Here is a 19402-nt window from a genome sequence, read left to right as displayed (position 1 = left end):
TGAGTTTTTACCTCAGTATTTATAAGGCCTCGTGCCCACGCTAAGTATTTGGTGAGTTTTTACCTCAGTATTTATAAGGCCTCGTGTACACGCTGAGTATTTGGTGAGTTTTTCACTCAGTATTTGTAAGACCTCATGGACACGCTGAGTATTTGGTGTTTTTTACCTCAGTATTTGTGAGGCCTCATGGACACGCTGAGTATTTGGTGTTTTTTGCCTCAGTATTTGTGAGGCCTCGTGCACACGTGTATTTTCTGAGTTTTTTACCTCAGTATTTAACCGCTTCTCGCTCCTTGACGCACAGTATGCGTCATGAAAACTAGTGACTTCCCGACCCCGTCACTCACATGACCCCGTCACATGACCGGGGTGCCCACAGAGTCTGAACAGCCCGGGGCCCTGGCTACCCTTAATCCACCCCTGCCTCCCACACTCCAAAGACATACAGTACTGATCGTGAATTTAGATTGGGAGTCCCAATGGCAACAAAGATGATGATGTCTGTAAAGCATTGTGGAATATCATGTTGCATTAAAAGCGAATAAAATTAATAAATCCTCCCTTTTGATTATGAACCCAAACATGATAATGAAACCTGTCAGTGCTTAGCCCAGGAGCCGCCTTTTACATTTTTCACATGTAAAGCCTGGGGTATAATTGCCCCAAAGTAATCCGCAAAGATACAGCGACCATTTTAGTCACTGTGTGTATGTGTTTTTATATCCATGTCTCTTTAAGTATGTGATTTATTTTATGTCTTTGCTTTGTGATGAGATTTTCTTGCAAAACAAAAGATGTTTTGATTTTAGAAACCTTCACATAAGACATCGGGATATTATCTCCTGTAACAACCTTTTGTTTTCTTGAATTCCATTACTAGACACAAAGCTTCTTCTTGAATCCGATCCTCTATTGTCCTTTTTCCCATACCAAAATCTTTCATTGTAGAAGCAGAAAATCTGCGAAGCTTCTTCCATCTATCCATGTCGCTTGTGAAGGCAATTCCTGAGGATGAAAATAGCCAGAATATTCTTTTTTACCTATTAATGATCATGCAAGCAAATAACATAGCAAACTATATATCAACTGGTGACGAAAATGTAGTAATTTGTTTCCTTGTTTTGTTAGGTTGTTATGGAAAAAAAAAACTTTTTTTCCACATCAGGAGAAATTTTCAATAAGTGCAGGTTGCTTAGAACATGTAAATCATTTGCTTTTGACAACACCACCCTGAACATGCCTGATCTCATCTGATCTTGGATGCCAAGCAGGGTTGTGACTGGTTAGTACTTGGATGGCAGAACAGGAAAATCATTTATCCTTAGGAGGTGTGGAGCAGTTTGATCATGTAATTGCACAAACCTAACGCTAGACAAGTATAGCCTATCCCTAAACCCGAATCAACCTCATACACATTTGTGAAATATTTTGTGAGAAGCAAATAGAAAATCACAGATGATGTTGGTGCAGACATCTACAGTAACGCAGTCTATTTAACAGTCTATTTACTGTAGGAAACATCCTCTGGAGATTTCCCTGATCTGGCTCTTTTCAAGCACAAAAAAATATCATCAGTTTAGCAAATTCATGTGGGATGCAAGTATCTAAAGTCTCTGAAATAACAAACTGATGAGAAATTTAGGGGACAGTGATTAAAATGTAAAAGGATGAACGAGTATACTAGTTGCTCGGGTTTTCCCGAGCATGCTCGGGTGTCCTCAGAGTTATTTGGCGTGCTTGGAGATTTAGTATTCGTCGTCTCATCTGCATAATTTGAAACTTATAGACAGGCTGAATACATGTGGGAATTCCCTAACAAACAGGCATTCCTCACAAGTATTCAAGCTGTCTAGCAGTCACAAATCATGTAGATGAGACAGCGAAAACTAAATCTCCGAGCACGCCAAAATACTTGGAGGACACCCGAGCAGTGAGTTTACTCGCTCATCACTAAAAAGGACCTTTTACCACATTTTTCTTATTGAACTGACTACGCAATAGAAGCTATCGGATCTCTATACACACCGATAGCTGCTACTGCGCAGGCGCAGTGTGCGCCATTTTAAAATTGATTTTTTTTTGTTATACTCCTCAGGAAAAGCTCAACTACATGTAGTAACTGCGCATTAAACATGTGATTATGCTGCAGCGCCGGTGTCACAGCTGGCACCTGCCTCCAGAAGGATTTTTTTTTCTTCTGTATGTACAAATATTCATTATGCAAACTATGGGGCAGGTTACTGAGGGATCAGTGGCCTGTCAGCCGTCTTTATTATGAATAGCTAATCAGCTCACCATATGAAGACCCCCACAGGCCGCCCCGGAGCATGAGCATATCATTAACACAAAACTGAAATAAAGGTTAAACAACAACCACAAGATGGATTTCATCAACCAAGGTATCATCATAGTCAGTACAACGGCGCCAACCTGACACTGTCTGTAGGTTATTGGGCACAATCCTGCTGACAGGTTCCCTTTAAGTGCAAGTGAGTATTGTAAGATTTCACTGGGTGCTTGAACTTCTTCCTGGCTGAGTTGCCAAATAATGAGAAGGCAGTAACACACAAGAAAAAGAATATGCCCCTCCATAGCTTAGATTTCTCATTGTGAGATGTAATGGTACAGCTCTGATTCTATGGCCTAACCTCCTGCATGAATATAAAGTGCGGCAGAGTTTAGCTGTGTCATGTTACAAACACTTTATCAGCTCTTTTCTAATCATATTACTATCAGCTCTGTGGTACTGCCTATCCCCCCTGCCTGTCTGAAGAGAAGTCACACTTATGTCTGTGTGCTCAAACCATCTTGCAATTCCTCCGCAGTGAGATCAGAATTTGGTGTTATTATATCTCACACATAAGTAACCTTTTCTGCTCTCATTGCATAGCAATGACAAGTTAACCTTAGCACAAAAGACATAAAAGTGACATCTCAAAACAGGCAGTGTGCGAGAAAGAGAAGTACAGTGCTGTGAAAGGACAAAACAGAAAGAAAGCTATGTGAGCTGTTATTAATATCCTGGGAACCTTTCGGGGTATTGCCCCTTGTCCCAGGTTATTAACATCAGCTCCCACCTGTGGGCTTTCCCTGTACTGGTTATGAAAAATGCACTGGAGCTAACATAATTTTTTTATTTAATTATTCATTTTACAGAGGAGGGATATAGCCTGCTGCTGAATAAAACTCCCATCACTGTCTCCTCGCCGCGCTAATCTCAGCTCGAGCAGGAGAAAATGATTAAGGCTGCCGTCATCAGACAGCCAGAACCTGGGAACAGCACAAACTATACTGCTTCTTCCCACGTGCCAGTATGTATCACATGGACGGCACATGGATGAAACACACGGACACACTGACACACGGACATATGGACAGAAAACAAGGTCAGCACACAGACTGCATACTGATGCTACATTCGTACACACGGACATGGACCACGGATCCCACCAGTAATGTTTTTTTCTCTACAACAATCACCAGGATGTTTGAAGGAGGCCTAAAGTGTTGAATTTAAGACTCACCATAGTTTTTGTAGACAGAATCAAAGCAAGCAACGTTGCCTCGAGCTAAGAAATCATCCCCCCTGTCCAAAAGAACTTCTTTCACAGCTTTGTATCCTGTGACCACTATGACTGGTCGGGAACCCAGGTAGATGGTGAACACTTCTCCGTATTTCTCACTAAGCTGGTTGGAATATGAAAATGGATATTGTCAAGTCAAAGTAATGTCAATCCCTTAGTCAAAATCCCTACAAATCTGAGGTTTTCACTTGGGATAAAAAATGACACTGTTGTAATGCAAATAAACCGACTTCCTCAAATGATCTGTGGATCATTAGCCATAATGAAAGCAAAATCTTTCTTTATATGAGAGACTCTTCACGAGGTGGCAGTACAAAAAAGAGTGATTGCAGCTCAAAGTCAAGGGTGACCCCAAAGCAGGTCATTTGTAAATTGCCTGTATCAACACAGCAAATCTACATGAAAAACCCCTTTTAATGAAGTCAGGATAAACCCAATCTCTTATCTAGTTTGGTCAGTGGGACCGCACTTTAACCCCTTCACCCCCAAGGGTGGTTTGCACGTTCATGACCGGGCCAATTTTTACAATTCTGACCACTGTCCCTTTATGAGGTCATAACTCTGGAACGCTTCTATGGATCCCGGTGATTCTGACACTGTTTTCTCGTGACATATTGTACTTCATGATAGTGGTAAAATTTCATTCAAATAACTTGCGAAAAAAATGGAAATTTGGCGAAAATTTAGAAAATTTCGCAATTTTCCAACTTTCAATTTTTATGCCCTTAAATCACAGAGATACGGCACACAAAAAACTTGATAAGTAACATTTCCCACATGTTTACTTTACATCAGCACAATTTTGGAACCAAAATTTTTTTGTTAGGAAGTTATAAGGGTTAAAAATTGACCAGCGATTTCTCATTTTTGCAACACCATTTTATTTTTACGGACCACATCACATTTGAAGCCACTTTGAGGGGTCTATATGATAGAAAATACCCAAAAGTGACACCATTCTAAAAACTGCACCCCTTAAGGTGCTCAAAACCACATTCAAGAAGTTTATTAACCCTTTAGGTGCGTCACAGGAATTTTTTGAATATTTAAAAAAAAAATGAATATCTAACTTTTTTTCACAAAAAAAACTTCAGGTTCAATTTTTTTTATTTTACCAAGGGTAACAGGACAAATTGGACTGCAAAAGTTATTGTGCAATTTGTGCTGAGTACGCTGATACCTGATATGTTGGGGAGAACTACTGTTTCGGCGCATGGCAGAGCTCAGAAGGGAAGGAGCACCGTTTGCCTTTTTCAATGCAAAATTGGCTGGAATTCAGATCGGACGCCATGTCACGTTTGGAGAGCCCCTGATGCACCTAAACAGTGGAAACCCCCCACAAGTGACACCATTTTGGAAACTAGACCCCCCAAGGAACTTATCTAGATATGTGGTGAGAACTTGGAACCCACAAGGGCTTCATAGAAGTTTATAACATACAGCCGTACAATTAAAAAATCATATTTTTTCCACAAAAATTATCTTTTCACCCTCAATTCTTATTTTTCCAAGGGTAACAGGACCCTAAAAGTTATTGTGCAATTTGTCCTGAGTACGCTGATACCCCACATGTGGGGGTAAACTACTATTTGGGTGCATGGCAGAGCTCGGAAGGGAAGCAGCACCATTTGACGTTTTTGGCTGGAATTGAGATCTGACACCATGTCGCGTTTGGAAAGCCCCTGATGTACCAAAACAGTGGAAACCTCCCACAAATGACCCCATTTTGGAAACTAGACCCCCCAAGGAACTTATCTAGATGTGTGGTGAGAACTTTGAACCCCCAAGGGCTTCATAGAAGTTTATAGCATACAGCCGTACAATTAAAAAATCATTTTTTCCACAAAAATGATCTTTTCACCCTCAATTCTTATTTTTCCAAGGGTAACAGGGACCTAAAAGGTATTGTGCAATTTGTCCCGAGTACGCTGATACCCCACATGTGGGGGTAAACCACTATTTGGGCGCATGGCAGAGCTCGGAAGGGAAGCAGCACCATTTGACGTTTTTGGCTGGAATTGAGATCTAACACCATGTCGCGTTTGGAAAGCCCCTGATGTACCAAAACAGTGGAAACCCCCCACAAATAACACCATTTTGGAAACTAGACCCCCAAGGAACTTATCTAGATGTGTGGTTAGCACTTTGAACCCCCAAGTGCTTCACAGAAGTTTTTAATGCCTGGGCATGAAAATAAAAAAATCGTATTTTTTCCACAAACATGATCAATTAGTCCCCAATTTTTTTATTTTCCCAAGGGTAACAGGAGAAATTGAACCCCAAAAGTTGTTGTCCAATTTGTCGTGAGTACGCTGACACCCCATTTGTGGGAGAAAACTACTGTATGGGCACACGTCGGGGTTCGGAAGGGAAGTAGTGACGTTTTGGAATGCAGACTTTGATGGAATGGTCTGCGGGTGTCATGTTGCCTTTGGAGAGCCCCTAATGTACCTAAACAGTGGAAACCCCCCACAAATGACCCCATTTTGGAAACTGGACCCCCCAAGGAACTTATCTAGATGTGTGGTTAGCACTTTGAACCCCCAAGGGCTTCACAGAAGTTTATAATGCCCGGGCATGAAAATAAAAAAATCGTATTTTTTCCACAAACATGATCAATTTGTCCCCAATTTTTTTATTTTCCCAAGGGTAAGAGGAGAAATTGGACCCCAAAAGTTGTTGTCCAATTTGTCCTGAGTACGCTGACACCCCATTTGTGGGAGAAAACTACTGTATGGGCACACTTCGGTGCTCGGAAGGGAAGTAGTGATGTTTTGGAATGCAGACTTTGATGGAATGGTCTGCGGGTGTCATGTGCGTTTGGAGAGCCCCTGATCTACCTAAACTATTGAAACTCCCCACAAGTGACCCCATTTTGGACACTAGACCCCCCACGGAACTTATCTAGATGTGTGGTGAGCACTTTGAACCCCCAAGTGCTTCACAGAAGTTTATAACGCCCGGGCGTGAAAATAAAAAAAAATCATTTTTTTCCACAAAAATGATATTTTTACCCCCAATTTTTTATTTTCCTAATGGTAACAGGAGAAATTGGACCCCAAAAGTTGTTTTGCAATTTGTCCTGAGTAGGCTGATACCCTACATGTGGGGGTAAAACACTGTTTGGGCGCATGGCAGAGCTTGGAAGGGAAGGAGCACCATTTGACTTTTTCAACTTAGAATTGGCTGGAATTGAGATCAGATGCCATGTTGCATTTGGAGAGCACCTGATGTGCCCAAACAGTGGAAACCCCCGATTCTAACTCCAACCCTAACGCCAACACACCCCTAACCCTAATCTCAGCCCTAACCCTAACCCTAGCCCTAACCCTAGCCCTAACCCTAACCCTGGCCCTAACCCTAACCGGAAAATGGAAATAAATACATTTTCTTTTAATTTTATTATGATAACGGGGGGTTTGATTTACTATTTATGGCGGTATTTATTTTTGGCGGCTGTCGCACGCTAAAAGACGCTTTTTATTGTAAAAATAGTTTTTGCATCACCACATATTGAGAGCTATAATTTTTCCGTATTTTGACTCACTGAGTTATATGAGGTCTTATTTTTTGCGGGACGAGTTGACGTTTTTATTGGTACCATTTTCGGGCACGTGACTTTTTTTATCGCTTTTTATTCCAATTTTTGGGACGCAGAATGAACAAAAACCAGCGTTTCATGAACGTTCCGCGTGCGGTAAAATTGATACAGCGGTTTTATTCTTCGGGTCAGTACGGTTACTGCGATACCTCATTTAGGTCGTTTTTTTATGTTTTGTCGGTTTTATGCAATGAAAACTATTTTATATAAAAAATAATTATTTTTGTATCGCTTTATTCTGCAAGCTATAAATTTTATTTTTTCGCTGACGATGCTGTATGGTGGCTCGTTTTTTGCGGGACAAGATGACGTTTTCAGCGGTACCATGGCTATTTATATGCATCTTTTTGATCGCACGTTATTGCACTTTTTATTTGGCGGTATGATAATAAATCATTATTTTTTGCTTCGTTTTTTATTTTTATTTTTTAAGGGGTTTGTTAAAGGGGTTAACTAATGGGATAGTTTTATAGGGCAGGTCGTTACGGACGCGGCGATACCTAATATGTGTACTTTTATTGTTTGTTTTTTTTATTTGAAAAAAATGGATTTATTGGGGGAATATTTTTTTTTTTTTTTCTAATTTATTTGGCGATTTTTTTAAAATTATTTTAACACTTTTTTTTTTTTTAACTTTATTACATAGTCCCAGGTGGGATATCACTGTCCTTTGACAGATCGCTGGCAGTTCTGCAGACTTCCTCATGCCTGCGCTTTGCAGGCACTGAGGAAGTCAGCTCCCTGTAGGGAAAGAGACCCCCGCAGCAGCGCTGCACATTGCGCTTCTGTGGGGGGCTCAGGGAAGCACGGAGGGAGCCCCCTCCCTGCCGATGCTTCCCTTTAACCCCCGGTACACCGCGATCATGCGATCATGTTTGATCTCGGTGTGCAAGGGGTTAACGTGTCGGGGGCGGTCCGTGACCGCCCCGACACATAGTGCCGGGTGTCAGCTGTGATAATCAGCTGACACCCGGCCGCGATCAGCGGCGCTCACCACGTGGGCGCCGCTGATCGCGGTAGACGTACTATCCCGTCCATGGGCATAGGGGCCCGGGTCCCATGAACGGGATAGTACGTCTGATGTCAGGAAGGGGTTAAAGGAAAAAGAATACTGCGCCAGTCCATGTGCTATCCTGTAAGTCTTGACAAGCGATGAGCAAACTTGTTCAGAAAACATTAGGGAATCTAAAATTTGGCATAATTTTTGCACAGATTCATATTTGGATTCCTGAGCTTTTTTCCTAAAAATCTGTAAAAGTTGTCCAAAGTTCAGGAAATGACAGAGTTCACAAAGGGCTTTTTTCAGAAGTCAGTATTTCTGGTAGTAGCACAGGCCACAAAAAGTCCCGCACATGTGCACACTGACGACACACGGATGACATCCAAGTGTCATCTGTGTGACTCGTACAGCGCCTGGGAATCAGCGGTACCCCGGTGTCGGGTGCTGAATTGAAGAGAGCTCACATCACTATCCCCTGCTTCCACTGAGATCAGCACTAGCAAGGGACAATGTTGAGAGTTGTATTCAACTGTTAACAGTGAGAACAGGTGACGGCTGACGGGAGTATCCATCAGCTGCTGCCTGCTCTATAAATAAATAAGTTTAAAAATGATGTGGGTTCCCCTGAAATTTTCGATAATCAGTCAAGCAAAACTGACAGCTGCAGGCTGCAACCCTCAGCTGTCAGCTTCAGCAAGGCTGGTTATCATGAATAGAGGGGTCCCCATGCTGTATTTTTTAATTATTTAAAAAAAAAAATGTAAAAAAATGGTGTGGGGTCCCCACATTTTTGATAACCAGCCAAAGGTAAATGTGGCGTAGCGCCTACTATGTGTGTTGGGGGACACTCGCTTGGCAGCAGATTAACGTAGTCAGGCACGGTTTTTCACACAAAACAGTCCATAGGGTTTATTTAAACATCACAAACCGTACTGCAAGCCAGGTTGCACATCACCAGCTTAGGCTACTTTCAGACTTGCGTTATGAGGCGCAGTGTAGGGCCGCCGCTAAGCTCCACCTCCAGCCACGCCTCCTCTGGTCCTCCTCCTATGGGTGCATGACGCTGCATGCTTTTGCCGATGCACCGAGCACACAAAAATGCAACACGGTGCGTTTGGCGCACGTCGGCGCAGCGCCAAAAGGGCGCAAGCGCTGGCAAAAGCATACCAGTGCACGGCCAGCGTACCCAACACTAAATATAGGGTACGCCGGTCACATGCAGCATCATGCGCCCATAGGAGGAGCTGACCGGAGGAGGCACGGCCCGGGGCGGAGGTTAGCAGCGGCCCTGCGCTGCGCCTCATAACAAAAGTCTGAAAGTAGCCTTACACACAGTCCGTTAATTCATCACGTGCTGCTTTTCAAAGCATTCACTAGTCACGCCGGGCTCTCTCCAGTCACCGGGTGACCGCACAGTTCAGTAACTGACCTTTGTCAGTGCACATAGTTCTTTCCTCATTCCCGGGGTTACCTCTCAGGAGCTTCTGCTCCACAGGCTGACTCCTCATCAGTCTTCAACAGGACAGCATCTTTCTCAGTGTGGGGCCATCCCAGGCTCTGCCCACACATGTGGCCTATCCAGGTGCTATTCAGGATGTTCGTCCAACACCCAGGCCACCAGGTCCAAGGTGCTCCAGGAATCTGATCCTACTCCCAGGATCTTCCAACACAGACCGTCCTGGACCTTGCACCCTGAACCACTCAGGTACACACACTCTCTCCATGTGACCAGACCTTACATGTGTGGTTAGTCAATTCCCGCCCAGCTCCCTGACTAACTCTATAACCCCACCTTATAAGTAATACACAAACACTTGTGGAACTATAAATCCCAGCATAACCATATCATTTTGGGCTTACAGTGCAGAGAACCTCTGCAACACATACCAGCCATTTACAATAATGTCAGTCCCTAATTCACCATCATAATTATACCTCCAAGCGCATCCTGAAGCGCAGACACAGTGCCCCCTAGCTGTAACAGAGGTTACTGCATCACATAAGGCAGACAGCTGGGGGCTGGTATTCTCAAGCTGGTAAGGGACCATGGATTCTGGCCCCCCTTCCCAGCCTAAAAATAGCAGCCTGCAGTCACCCCAGAAAAGCATCTATTTGTTGCTCCAATTCTGGTGCTTTGCCTGGCTCTTCCAACTTGCCCTGTGGCGATGGCAAATGCGGTTCACGTTTGTGGCTTCTTTTCTTCATAACCAGTGATGCTAACACTGACAGCTGAGGGTTGCAGCCTGCAGCTGTCAGTTTTGTCTGGCTGGTTATCAAAAATACAGGGGAACCAACAATTTTTTAAAGTACTTATTTGTAGTGCAATTGATGGGTCAATTGATGCCACTTTTCCTGGTATCTGCCCCTAATTTTAGCTGTGTTGGTAGCTTTTTGGAACCCCTGAAGGTGCTGTCTATGCGTTTGGTTTTGCCTCCCATTGAAGTCAATGAGCTTTGGGTATGTTCGTAGAACCATTTGGCGAAATTCGGAATGTTCGTCAACCAAACCAAACCTTCAAAGGTTAACTCATCTCTAGTCTTGATCATTAGTATTTTTATTTTGGTACTAAATAAATACTCTAATGCTGATCTATAAGTTAATTTTTTGACCTTCAATACAATAATAGTGCAAGCCACTCTGCCTGAGTTTCTTACCTCGGTCAGTTATGACCCTATTGGTGGTTTAGTGATGGCAGCATGGACTGACGTTTGTCCCTTCTGCTGGTACAATAGCAAGTCCATGCAATACATGCAGCAAATATAACTTTAGATTACTTACTCATAGGTTCATCAGATCTTGGTAAACACTTACATTCAGCAGAGATTTCACTATGTCTCCTTTGCTTAGTTGTAGTAGGTTTCCCAATATTGGCAATGGGGTAGGTCCAGGTGGTAAGTTCCGCTTTTTAAAAAAATGCATGAAACTTATGATTACGATAAGACAGTAAATCACCGCTGTAAGAAGGAAGGTAATATTTTCTGTCAAATGCATTCTGGCTTCTGCTCGCTCTTCAGATGATTTCTGCTTCTAATCACCGGGCCCCTGAGCAAAATAATACACCTTGTGACAGAGCGCTAGAGGATTTCCTGGAGCTCCATGCCTGTCAAAACAGAATGGCAGCGCTGCTCCAGGCTAGCTCCCTCTGCTTCCCCTGTGACTTTCTGGTGATGATGTAATCGCAAGGCATCAGCACGTACATATGAGAGGTAATTATAAGGTTGTGTGCACACGATGCAGATTTGCAGCGGTTCCGCAGCGGATTTTACCGCGCAGAAACGTTGCATATCCGCATTGTGATGTACAGTAGCCTTAAAAGCAATGAAAAAAAAAAACGCTGTGCAGACGCTGCAGATTTTTCCGCGCGGTTTTCCCGCGGTACAAAATCCGCAGCATGTTACTTCTTTTGTGCGGTCTTCCATCTCCCCTGTCACCAAATCCGCAGGGGGAAAACCGCAATGGAAAACCACACAAAAACCGCATGAAAAACGCGTGAAAAATGGAAGAAATCCGCAGGAAAAATGCAGGTCATTTGACCTGCGGTTTTCGTCCATTCTGCATGGAAAAATCCGCAGGACCAAAAAGTACGTCTGCACTCAGCCTAAAAACCCTTTTTAAAAAATAAATTGAATGGCATGGGTGTAGGTGAGCAAATGATGATGTTGTTGAGGGTGGGGGACGGGGACAGTAAATGATGAATTGAGGGTTTGGGGAAAATAAATGATGATGTATTGAGGTGGGGGAGCGCAAATAATGATGAATTGGGGATGGCAGGCAAGGGACAGCAAATTATGAATTGAAGGTGAGGAGAGCAAAGATGAATTGAGGGTGGGGGATAGCAATTGATATCGAATTAAGTGTGGAGGTGGGGGAAAGCAAATGTTGAATTGAGGGTGGGGTGAGTAAAGGTATATGTGTTGAAGGTAGGGAAAAGCAAATGAAGAATTGAGAGTGAAGATGGAGTACATCAAATGATGGTGAATTGGGGTGGGGGCAGCAAAAAAGGATTAAGTGTGGGGGAGGGTAAATGATGTATTGAGTGTGGGGGAAACAAAATGATGATAAAATTGAGCATGGGGAGAACAGTTGATAATGAATAGAGAGTGGCGGTGGGAGAGAGCAGGACATAACATAATGAATCTGGGTGGTGGGGGCATGTAAATATAATTACTCAGGGAAGTGGGCGGTACAAAGTGGGGGTGGGGAGGATGCAGGATTGGGGTAAAGAGTACTAGTGCTAATTAATTTATATATTTATTGGGTGGGGAAAGTGACTATTTATAGTTAGTGGGGGCACAGTCGTGAATTACATTTGTAATGGTGGGTTAAATAATTATAATTATATATTAATGGTGGTTGCACGTCTGTATTCTGCTGCATAGTGTAAAAGTTGGGGAAAAAGTGGGAAGTGTGCTTTGGAAGCGATACTTTAGTTAACTATGTTATTTTCTACAGCGATGAGTCCTGGCTGGAAGAAGTGATGGCGGTCTGTGCTGGCTGAAATAGAAAAGTGAAGATGAAGGACTTCAATTACAGACGTCACCGATGAGTCAGTGCGTTACCTGTACATTTACACTATACACTATTTACAGAGCTCCTGTGTATAATGCCACTGATGATCAGTGTGTTACCTGTACACTATACACTAAATAAAGAGCTCCTGTGAGTAATGTCACTGTTGATCACTGTATTACCTGTACACTGACAATATATACAGAGCTCCTTTGTATAATGTCACTGGTTATCACTGTATTACCTATACACTGACACTATATACAGAGACACTATGTGTTTAATGGGTTGCATACAAACTACTCAGTATATGAAGGCAATACAAAGCAAACATGAGTTATTTTGAATCCTGGGTAAATCTCACTCAGGGTGACCATTAATCATAATTCTTTACAGTAGAGGAGAGGTAACAGGTTACAGGCACATAGATATGACAGTTCTATGCTGAGTTTATCACACAGGTTTTACTCAAGCTTCTTTTCATCACACAGAATTGATGTGCCCGAGGGGCCGTCGGGTACTCTGTACCGAGCCCGTTAACTTCAATGGGAGATGTCACAGTGGCAGTGACTCGGTCCGTGGCCTCAGGCGGTCATGTAAAAGGGGTGGAATTGAATGGGGATAAAGTTTATGTAGTGATTCGTGACGCCAGTTGGAGTGTTCGACTGTAGTATAGCCGGCACTGCAGATGATCCCTGGGGAGTAGATGGTGATCGCAGTGCAGATGTTAAAACCCTCTCCAACCAAGGCAGGACCCCCAGTGATTGTGATGCAAGTAGAAGGCATGTGTCAGGAACACCGCACTGTACTTGCTCACTGAGCCAGTGCGCGTGTCCTGAGTGTCAGGATCCTGTCAGCGCCGGCGTGCAGCCTCCACTGAGCAGGGACTCACCCACACTGTAGGGGTACCGGGGTCAGGTACAGCCAGAAAGTACCGATGCACAGGACCTGTGGATGCTGAAGTTCAGCAAGCAGACACGGGACCTACGGTCATGTGACTGCAAGGTGGCGGGGCTTAGCGTCCTGCTTAGTGAGATGGAAAGACACTATGCAGAATTACTCAGAGTCAGGCAAAACGGGGTTCATACACAGAGATAGCCGTAACATGCCAAGGATGAGACAGCGCGGATAGTCAGGGCCAAGCAGCAGTCAAAACCAAACAGACATAGAAGGTACCAAGCAGAATCCAAAGCAATATCCAGAGAACAGACCGAGTCATACACAGATTATCAAGCAACCAGAACACCGCAAAAACACACTCAGGGGTCACCACACAATGCCAAGGGCAAGAGTATAACTGACAGGGATGGGAGCATCCTGAGGCTATAAGAAGCCTCTCCCAGAACCAGGGAGAGGCCACAATCATAGCCCCAGGTGTGCAGGTAAGCCTGCACTGGGATCACAACCTTTAACCCCAGAAATGCCAGTCATCAGCACTGGTTGCAGACATTAACCCCACGTGTGCGAGTCAAACCCGCACTGAGATCATGACAGTACCCCCCTCTCAAAGGGGGGCCTCTGGACCCCCAGGCTTGCCTGGGTACTTAGCATGGAAAGCCCGCACCAGGCAATCAGCATGCATCAACCGGGCCGGTACCCAGGACCTGTCTTCCGGTCCATACCCCTTCCAATGATCCAGGTACTGTACCGACTGCCGTACCAATCTGGAATCTACGATATGACCAACCTCGTACTCCACCTGCCCCTCGACCAAAACAGTAGAAGCAGCAGACTCGGACTGCTTCAAAAGGTTTCAGTAGAGATTTGCGGAAGACGTTAGGGATCTTGAAAGAGGGTGGAAGGCACAGCCTATACGCCACTGGATTGATTTTTTCCACAATCTTGTATGGGCCAATGTATTTGGGCCCCAACTTGGCTGAAGGAACCTTCAACTTAATGTTTCGAGTGGAGAGCCAAACCTTTTCTCCAACCTGAAACGTGGGCCCTAGTGTTCGTTTCCTGTCCGCGAAAAACGTATACCTGCCCTAAGACCTAGATATACTCCGCTGAACTTCTGCCCACGTATTCTGTAATCGCTGAACAGAGCCCTCTGCCCCGGGACACCCCGAGTCCAGACGAGAAAACTCACCAAAATGAGGACTGAACCCATAATTGATCAAAAAAGGAGTCATACCCGTGGATTGACTCACCCGACTATTGAAGACAAATTCAGCCAACGGCAGTGCATCGCACCAGTCATTCTGTCTAGCAGAGGTTAGACACCTGAGGATCTGTTCCAGGGACTGGTTAGTGTGCTCCGTCTGACCATTGCTCTCAGGATGGTATGCAGATGAAAAGGACAGAGACATCCCTAATTTTTTGCAGAAAGCACGCCAAAACTTAGCCACAAACTGCACACCACGATCAGACACCACATTCAGGGGTACCTCATGCAACCGGTCACATGCTGCACAAACAACCTGGACATCGTCTCGGCTGACGGTAGTGCGGACAGGGGTACAAAATGAGCCTGCTTAGAAAACCTGTCCACCACTACCCATACCACTGTATTACCCTTAGATGGAGGGAGATTGGTAACAAAATCCATGGATAAGTGAGTCCATGGTCTATCGGGCACTGCCAAGGGTATCAGCTCCCCTGCCAGCCGGCTATGAGAGCTTTTAGAACGAGCGCAGACCCCACAACCAGCAATGAATTTTTTTATGTCCGAACCAAGGGTAGGCCACCAAAACATCCTAGCCACCACCAGACGTGTGGCTGAAATACCAGGGTGAGCACTCAGCTTGGATTCATGGAACTCCTGCAAGAGTTTCAGGCGAAGTTGTTCTGAGACAAACAACTTCCCCTCCGGCTTGGCTGCCGGGGCCTGCGACTGGGCCCCCTGAATCTCCCGTTCCAATTCAGATGAGACCTCTGCTACCACAACCCCAGGGTGAAGAATGAAGGACGGTGGCTCAGGGGGCGACACCGGCTGAAAACTGAGCGATAAGGCGTCTGCCTTGACATTCTTAGACCCTGGACGAAATGTAATCGTAAACTGAAAACGGGAAAAAAAAGTGACCAACGGGCCTGTCTGGGCGTTAGTCCTTCAGCAGACTCAATGTATGACAAATTTTTGTGATCTGTGATCACCGTAACCGGGTGACTGGCCCCCTCCAAAAAGTTCCTCCATTCTTCAAACGCCAATTTGACCGCAAGAAGCTCTCTATTGCCTACGTCGTAATTTCTTTCCGCAGCAGAGAACTTCTTGGAAAAGAAAGCACATGGCCTGAGGTTGGTTAGAGTGGCAGGCCCTTGGGACAACACCGCCCCCACCCCCACCTCAGAGGCGTCCACTTCCACGACAAATGGTTTGGATGGATTTGGCTGTACTAACACAAGAGCAGACATAAAGCTTCTTTTCAGGGTCGCAAAGGCCTCTTTTGCGAGCGAGGACCAGTTTCTTACATCCGCACCTTTACAAGTAAGATCTGTGAGTGGTTTGACCACCTGTGAAAACCCCCGAAAAAGTTTGCGGTAATAATTGGCGAACCCCAAGAAGCGCTGAAGACCCTTAAGGTCTCGGGGTTGCACCCAATCCGCAATGGCCTGCACCTTCTTGGGGTCCATGCAAAAACCCTCACAGGACACAATTAATCCCAAAAAAGACAATTGTTGAACAAAAAACACACATTTCTCCAATTTGGCATACAGATGATTTTCCCTCAGTCTTTGGAGAACGGTTCGTACATGATTCAGATGAGATTGACTGTCGTGTGAGTATATCAGAATATCGTCTAAGTAAATGACAACAAAACGACCAATGAGATCCGAGAATACCACGTTGATGAAATTCTGAAATATGGCTGGGGCATTGGTAAGACCAAACGGCATGACTAAATTTTCAAACAGTCCCTCGGTCGTGAGGAACGCGGTTTTCCATTCATCCCCCTCCCGGACCCTTATCAAATTATATGCCCCCCGAAGATCCAGTTTGGAGAACCATTTTGCCCCTGAAAGTTGGTTACACAAGTCGGGAATCAACGGAAGGGGTTACGTATTTCGTACAGTAATCTTGTTCAGCTCACGAAAATCGAGGCAGGGACGTAAACCACCATCTTTTTTCTTAACAAAAAAAACCCTTCCGCCACAGGTGAGACTGAGGGACGTATGTGTCCTTTGCGAAGATTCTCAGCAATGTAATCTTTCATGGTCAAGCGCTCAGGGCCAGATAAATTAAACAGATGGGCTTTAGGCAATTTAGCCCCCGGGACTAACTCGATAGCGCAGTCAAAGGGTCTATGTGGCGGCAACGTCTCAGCCTCGCTTTCAGAGAACACATCTTCGAATTATTTCAGGTACTCCGGAATACCTTCCAGCTCGACAGATGACACAAATACAGATTTAACAGGTTCAACCAATAGTGCAGACTTATCACATAACATCGAATCATTAAACCCCCACTGAACAATCTCCCTCGTTTTCCAGTTAATGACTGGGTTACGGCATTGTAACCAGGGCATGCCCAACACCAATCCTGCTGGTAGATTTTCCAGAACCAAACAACTTAATTTTTCCACATAGGTAGCGCCGACTTTGAGTGAAAACAAGTCAGACATAAAGAGAATTCCCTCTTTAGTCAGGGGGAGGAGTCAATGGCCACCACTTTGATCGGAACCTTAAGTCTAACTGTCCCTATCTTACAGCGTGTGACCAATTGGGAGTCAATGAGATTGATAGATGATCCGCACTCCACAAAAGCTGTAGAGGGAAAACAACAATCGTCCACTAACAGTTCCACATTAAGCAACACCTTAGAAAACGAGGAAAATGGTACCTGAGGGTCTGAGTAGTCTCCCCGCTGACTACCCAGACCTAGTCGTTTCCCGTCGACCGGGTTGAGGATGGACAATCAGGACACTCCCTTTTCCAATGTCCCGTTTTACCACAGTCGAAGCATAACTGCTTTTCTCTCCGGCATTGTCTCTCCTTTTCCTTCAGGTAGAGAGCCCCTACGTCCATGGGTACAGAAACAGTCTCTATTCCACTAGGGAACAATGGAGTCTCTGCCTGCATCACCCACTGGCCCGCAGCCTGCGGTCCATCCAGATGGCCTGGGTCATGGCGTCCTTGAGAGAGTTAGGTGGGGGATGTAATGCCAAGGCATCCTGTAACCGCTCGCACAAGCCTCTGAGAAAGAGTCCTTGGAGTGCGGCATCTTCCCAAGAGACCTCTGCTGCCCAGCGGCGGAATTCTGTGCAAAACTACTCAGCCGAGTGTTTCCCCTGACAGACACTCATCACCATGTCCTCTGCCAATCGCACTCGGTCCGGCTCATCATATATGTGCCCGAGGGCCTCAAAAAACGCACTCACAGACACTCTCTCAGGGGCAGTGGGAGGAAGGGAGAAAACCCAAGCTTGTGGGGACCCTCTTAACAGAGACATAATGACCCCTACCTTCTGACTTTCGTCCCCAGAGGAACGTGGCCTCAAACTAAAGAAGAGTTTCACCCCTCCATGAAGACCCTGAACTCCTTTTTGTTCCCAGAAAAAAAATCAGGCAGTTTAACAGGTGGTTCTGGGGACACCAAAACAACATCACTCGCCCCAGCCCCCAGAGACCCAGCAGCTAAAGCCCCCTGCACTGTCTCAGAAACCTGCTGCTGAGAACGAGCCAGAGCTTGCTGCTCCAGAGATAAACCCTGAAACATCTGACTCAGATTTTTCATTTGCTCAGCAAGAGATTGTATGGGATCCATATTTCTCAGCAGAAAAAAAAAAAAACCCAAAAACTTAATGGTCAGTTATAATGTCAGGAACACTGCACTGTACTTGCTCACTGAGCCAGTGCACGTGTCCTGTGTGTCAGGATCCTGTCAGCGCCGGTGTGCAGCCTCCGCTGAGCAGGGACTCACCTGCACTGTAGGGGTACCGGGGTCAGGTACAGCTAGAAAGTACCGAAGCACAAGACCTGTGGATGCTGAAGTTTAGCAAGCAGACACGGACCTACGGTCATGTGACTGCAAGGGGGCGGATCTTAGTGTCCTGCTTAGTGAGATGGAAAGACACTATACAGAATTACTCAGAGACAGGCAAAACTGGGTTCATACACAGAGATAGCCGTAACGTTCCAAGGATGAGACAGAGCGGATAGTCAGGGCCAAGCAGCAGTCAAAACCAAACAGACATAGAAGGTACCAAGCAGAATCCAAAGCAATATCCAGAGACCAGACCGAGTCATACACAGATTATCAAGCAACCAGAACACAGCAAAAACACTCAGGGGTCACCACACTATGCCAAGGGCAAGAGTATAACTGACAGGTGTCATGATACCAGTGCTGGGTGACCGGCACTTCTGGGGTTAATGTTCTGATCGCAGTGCAGACTCTCACCTGCACACCTGGGACCTATTAGGGTGGCCTCTCATTGGTTCTGGGGAGGCTTCTTATAGCCTCAGGAAGCTCCCATTCCCTGTCAGTTATACTTTCGCCCTTGGCATTGTGTGGTGACCCCTGAGTGTGTTTTTGCGGTGTTCTGGTTGCTTGATTCCCTGTGTATGACTCGGTCTGTTCTCTGGATATCGCTTTGGATTCTGCTTGGTACCTTCTATGTCCGTTTTTGATCTCTGCTGGGCCCTGACTGTCCGTTCTGTCTCATCCCTGGTACGGTATTGATATCTTGTGTATGACCTTTGGCTTTGTCTGACCTCCCATCTGTTTATCCCTCCTGTACCTCGCTTGCCTGTATTGTGCCTGACCTCTGC

General features: G+C 45.2%; 1 protein-coding gene across 8 annotated transcripts in view; it reads right to left on the bottom strand.

Annotated features, from left to right (window-relative positions):
- Positions 1 to 19402, bottom strand: part of LOC141052002 (cytochrome P450 2B11-like) — a 133923-nt gene that overhangs the window by 56598 nt on the left and 57923 nt on the right. For 5 of the 8 annotated variants that reach the window (XM_073549168.1, XM_073549167.1, XM_073549170.1 and 2 more), the window contains exons 3-5: positions 10997 to 11086; positions 3525 to 3687; positions 853 to 1005 (exon numbers count right to left, since the gene is read on the bottom strand). In XM_073549168.1, coding sequence (XP_073405269.1) covers positions 853 to 1005; positions 3525 to 3687; positions 10997 to 11086 — 406 coding nt within the window. The remainder of the gene's footprint in view (positions 1 to 852; positions 1006 to 3524; positions 3688 to 10996; positions 11087 to 19402) is intronic. The other 3 variants (XM_073549169.1, XM_073549172.1, XM_073549173.1) reach the window with 2 other exon arrangements.

The sequence above is a fragment of the Dendrobates tinctorius genome, unplaced genomic scaffold, assembly GCF_039654945.1.
Source record: "Dendrobates tinctorius isolate UK_male_01 unplaced genomic scaffold, ASM3965494v1 ptg000158l, whole genome shotgun sequence".
Classification (NCBI taxonomy): domain Eukaryota; kingdom Metazoa; phylum Chordata; class Amphibia; order Anura; family Dendrobatidae; genus Dendrobates; species Dendrobates tinctorius.
Note: the sequence above shows the minus strand (reverse complement) of the source record. Positions and strands in the feature narration are given on the sequence as shown.